The sequence below is a fragment of the Fonticula alba genome (genome assembly GCF_000388065.1).
Source record: "Fonticula alba strain ATCC 38817 unplaced genomic scaffold supercont2.1, whole genome shotgun sequence".
Classification (NCBI taxonomy): domain Eukaryota; order Rotosphaerida; family Fonticulaceae; genus Fonticula; species Fonticula alba.
The window spans coordinates 1,492,627-1,496,803 of NW_009242971.1; the positions used below are offsets into that span (position 1 = coordinate 1,492,627).

At 66.2% G+C, this 4,177-nt stretch overlaps 3 protein-coding genes across 3 annotated transcripts in view; 2 read left to right on the top strand and 1 right to left on the bottom strand.

Annotated features, from left to right (window-relative positions):
- Positions 1 to 261, top strand: part of H696_00335 (chaperonin GroS) — a gene marked incomplete at both ends in the record, with an annotated part of 2,676 nt that extends 2,415 nt beyond the window's left edge. Inside the window, one exon of the mRNA XM_009494183.1 lies at positions 22 to 261. Within this exon, the coding sequence (XP_009492458.1) occupies positions 22 to 261 (240 nt within the window). The remainder of the gene's footprint in view (positions 1 to 21) is intronic.
- A 41-nt stretch (positions 262 to 302) lies between these two features.
- On the bottom strand, positions 303 to 2,984 carry H696_00336 (serine/threonine protein kinase). The gene is made up of 4 exons (XM_009494184.1): positions 2,118 to 2,984; positions 1,655 to 1,979; positions 1,076 to 1,512; positions 303 to 820 (listed from the first exon to the last, which is right to left on the bottom strand). The coding sequence occupies exons 1-4, from the start codon at positions 2,844 to 2,846 to the stop codon at positions 692 to 694; spliced, it is 1,620 nt and encodes a 539-aa protein (XP_009492459.1). The 5' UTR covers positions 2,847 to 2,984; the 3' UTR covers positions 303 to 691.
- Positions 2,985 to 3,483: 499 nt separating this feature from the next.
- Positions 3,484 to 4,177, top strand: part of H696_00337 (hypothetical protein) — a gene marked incomplete at both ends in the record, with an annotated part of 859 nt that continues 165 nt past the window's right edge. The window contains 3 exons of the mRNA XM_009494185.1: positions 3,484 to 3,639; positions 3,760 to 3,928; positions 4,022 to 4,131. Coding sequence (XP_009492460.1) covers positions 3,484 to 3,639; positions 3,760 to 3,928; positions 4,022 to 4,131 — 435 coding nt within the window. The remainder of the gene's footprint in view (positions 3,640 to 3,759; positions 3,929 to 4,021; positions 4,132 to 4,177) is intronic.

The window sequence follows — 4,177 nt, forward strand, 5'->3', positions numbered from 1 at the left end:
CACACACACACACACACACAGGTCACTCCTGGTGGCATCTACATCCCCCAGTCCGGCAAGGAGGTTGTCCGCGAGGCCGTCGTCGTCGCCGCTGGCCCTGGCGGTCGCTCTGCCAACGGCGAGGTGATCCCGATGTCCGTCGCTGCTGGTGACGTCGTCGTCCTGCCGGACTTCGGCGGTACCACCGTCAAGTTCGACAACGAGGAGTTCGTCATCTTCCGCGACTCCGAGCTCCTCGGCAAGCTGGAGAACCAGAACTAAGTGGCCCCACCGCCCTGTGTGTGTGTGTGTGCCCAGTTGGTCCTTCCCCGCCCCCGCCCCCCCCCCCCCTTCTTCCCCTGCAGAGAGGCATGGATGCCAATGCCGGACCCGACCCTATCTTCATTCGCCCCCCCTCCGTCGGCTTTCCGGCGGCGCAAGACGCTCTCCCCTCCCCCCCTCCCCCTCCCGCTCCTCTGAGCACATGTCCTCTTCTCCTTTTTCCTTTCACACGGCCCCGTCTGTCACTCCTCCTCCCACGCGTGCACCTTCAGCAAAGAGGACAGACAGTCACCGGTCGACATTGCCCTTTGGAGGCGGCTCTCCTGCCCCTTTTGCAATATACATCTCCCCGCCCTTCCTCTCACTTCCGGGCTGTCTGTGACAGGGGCATGGTCGACACCAAGGGAGAAAGGCAGGGGGCACTCCATTTTCATGGGTGGCCGGGTCGCTCGATTCCCCCACGTGCAGTATGCGTGCATGCGAATAAGTCGTGCAGCAGGATCTCGGTCATGGTTAGCCGCAGGGCTGGCCGGGCCTCGGTCATTCTGGCCACCAAGTCCTGTCGGCAAAAGGCACCCCAGCCCAATGAAGAACAAGCACGTCGAGTGACCGAGGGCGAGAGACAGGGTGAGGGAGATGCAGGCGGTGGAGGGGCGAGAGGGGGGAAGCAGGGGAGAGGGGCAGGAAAAAAAAAAAAAGAAAAGAAAGAAGGCAGCACGGCAGAACCAACACCCGAGAAGATCAGCCCCAGAGGGGTTTTGATGGTGATGGAGTCCAAATGCAGGGGGGCGCCGAGTGTGATCCGAGTGCGTACCTGGGCGAGTGCCACAAAGTCCGGCACCTGGTCGGCGTCCGGGTCGGGGATTTCCGCAAAGCGCGCCCTTTCGGCTTCGAAGAGGGGCAGGAACTGTCGAAGGATGACCCCGAGGGCGTAGACATCGGCTTTGGGCGTCAGACGTCCCCCAGGGGGCGGAGCCTCGGGGCTGCTGGGCAGGTCGTCAGCCACCAGCAGCTCGGGTGCCAGATACCGGGACCCGCCGGCGCGCGGAACCCCCGGCACCAGAAGATTCCGGCTGATGGCCGCCCACTCGAAGGAGTCCAAGCAGGCCCGCAGGGTCGGCCGACAGGGAGGCCCCTGGCAGGGATGACTCGAGGGGAAGAGATGCGGGTCGCCCACCGTCAGGAGGATGCTTCGTGGGCGGATGGCTGCATGAACCACCGAAATATTGTGAAGAAGAACCAGAGCACTAACTGAGGACCCAGGCAGGGAGGGATGAGGGCCGGAGGATGCACGGGGGTCAGCGCATCGGGTCAAGGACACCATGTGCGGTGGGATGCGAAAGGGGAGTAGGGCACGTTGCCAAGAGCAGGAGCGGGGGGAATGTTAACGCACCAACTTGTGCCAGCAACTCAAGCGCAAGGAGAGTGTCCGGGAAGTGCTGTGTGAGCGTCGCCGGCAGGACCTGGAGACCGGGTGGAAGCTGGGTGAAAGGGCAGACCGCTGGTCGGAGCGCATCGCGGGCGCCAAGGAAGACCAAATGCGGGAAGAGCGGCGGCCAGGCGGACGGATCGGCCGGCCGATGGAAGCGCGCCTGCACCTGACTCAGGTGGGCCGTTCGTGCATCCAGCCGAGCCAGCACATCTTCCAGCGTGCAGATCCAGTCCTCGGTCAGCCGCATGGTCATGGTCGTTTGCGTGCCCTCGGCGAGGGGGTTCTCCTGTGCGAAAGGGAGGCAGGCACTGTCAGTCGGTAGCTCGCCCGCCATGTGGGACCCGGAAGGGAGCAGGGCCGCAGGCGGAGGCCCAAGAGGGCAGCGAAAGAGGGAGGACAGAACACGAACGGGCGATCAGCGCACCCGGTCGATGGACACCACGGTGGTCAGAAAGCCCGGCTGCCCCTGGACACGCTCGAGGATCTGCCACTCATTGACCAGGAGGTCGGTGTAGCCGGCAGATCGATCCTTCGGAGGGGCCATGCGCCCGGGGACCCGCTGGCCCGGGTAGATGATGTCCAAACGCAGGGCAAAGGTCCCGATCAGGAAGATCTCCGCCCCGGGGCCGGGGAAGGGAGCATCCGGCCCGGGGGGAGACCAGGACCAGCCCCACTCTTGAGGGCAGCCCCATTGCCGAGAGCCCGGGCCGGCCGGCATGCCGGGCACATCGCCAGGAACAAAGCCCCGGTGTGCTCGAAAATCCCGGTGGTAGAAGGGCCCCTCACCGAGCAGCCCGGACGGCCGAGAGCCGGCCGGCTGGCCGGGGCACTTGTCATACCAGAACCCGGACTGGGTGGCGCACCAGCGGGTGTTGGTCACTCGGAAGACCGCCGGGCTGGAGCTGCGCACGCGCCGCCTCGGCGGCTCGGCCATGGCCAGCTCCGAGGAAGACCCGCATGCCCCACAACAGGGGACCCAGGCGTCCGCCAGGGACACTGGCGATGCCACCTCCTGGACGTTGGTTTGCAATGCCGGGACATACTCCCCGATGTAGCTCAGGGCCCAGGGCCAGAAGTCCGCCACAGGGATGACCGCCTCGCCGGAAGGGGGGCCCGGTGCAGGCGGAGAGTCTTCGACAGGCCCGGCGGGCATGGCCACAAGATGTCGAGGAAGCCCCGGGCCCGGCAAGCCAGACAGACGATGGGACAGGGGCGGCGCCGGCGGGGGGGGGAGAAAAATGAGGGGGACAAATGCAAGCGAGGACAGGCCAGGCGAATGCCGAGCACAGTGGGGTCGAGATGAGGGTCCCTTGGCGAGGCGCCCCGGAGACGCGGCCCCAAAAGGAGGCGAAGGGAAGTGTGCCAGTGCTGACACTCCCCCCCCCCCCCCCCGAGCTGCGAGCCGCCAGGTGTAGGACGGGGGCCGGGACCGGGGGGTCCTCCCACACGGAGGTCGCGCGGCGATCAGAGCACCGCCCCCTTCAGTTGGCAACTGAACGGTCGATCAGGAATATGAGTTCCGCCCGGCGGCGGCACCGCGGGGGACCCATGAGGCAAAAAAGCGCCCGCGCTCCGTGTCGCCCTCCTCCACTCGCCTCCCCCTCGGCCCCGCCTCGCATATTCTCCCATCCACACGTTGACGCGCCATCGCGTCATCTCATCCTCGTACTCCCACGGAAGGACACGCACGTCCATACGCGCGGGCCTGGCAACTCTCGTCCTCGCCTTGTGAAGCATCCGCCCGACGCCCGGCCACGCGGGCTCCTTGCGCCTCGCGGCTCCATAGCAGGATGGCTGACACATCCGGAGGGGGGCTGGCCCCGGCGCCGGTTCCATCCGGCGCCTCCCTTTCACCGCCGTCCAACAGCGAGTTGGACTTCTGTGCGGAGAACGAATTTGTGACCATCGTTCCGGCTGTCCGGCTCCCCCGGATGAATCTCGTCACGGTGCGTGCCCAGCCGGGGCCCGGCGACGGGAGGGCCATCCTTTCTTGTCGGCTGCCTTGCCTTGCGTTGCCTTGCCTTGCTGCATCCCCCCCCCCCCCCATTTGGCCGCTGCCCTCCTAGCTGACCCTCATGCCCTCCCCCGCAACATCGTGCTTGGGCTTTGACAACCAACAGGGCACCATTGGACCATTGCATCCCCAGCGCGAGACCCTCGTTCCTCTCTGGCTTGCGCTGATGCTCAAACGGGCTGGCCGGGCACGCATCCGGCCGCCCGAGTGGCTGACCGAGGGTACGCGCGCGAGTGCCCATTGGCACGCAGGTGCTTCTGTGTGTCCCCAATTGCCCGAATGACTGACGGTATCCCGCCTGCCGGTCGCCCCAGACGCCCTTCGGCTATACCTAAAGGCGGAGATCGCCTCGAGCGCTTTCTCGCCTCTGCCTTTCCGGTACCTGGAAATTTCACAGCTCATCCTCCAAGCGGCGCCGGACGATGTGCCCGGCGCCACGAAGATCCGCGCTCTCATTGAGGACCTGCGGG

Excerpts from the sequence above, each read along its gene's own strand:
- H696_00336 (XM_009494184.1), bottom strand. The coding sequence starts at position 2,846 with ATGCCCGCCGGGCCTGTCGAAGACTCTCCGCCTGCACCGGGCCCCCCT. Across the intron at positions 1,980-2,117 it reads CCGTGGTGTCCATCGACCGG|GAGAACCCCCTCGCCGAGGG; the intron begins GTGCGCTGATCG and ends CCTTTCGCACAG. Across the intron at positions 821-1,075 it reads ACTTTGTGGCACTCGCCCAG|GACTTGGTGGCCAGAATGAC; the intron begins GTACGCACTCGG and ends TTTTGCCGACAG.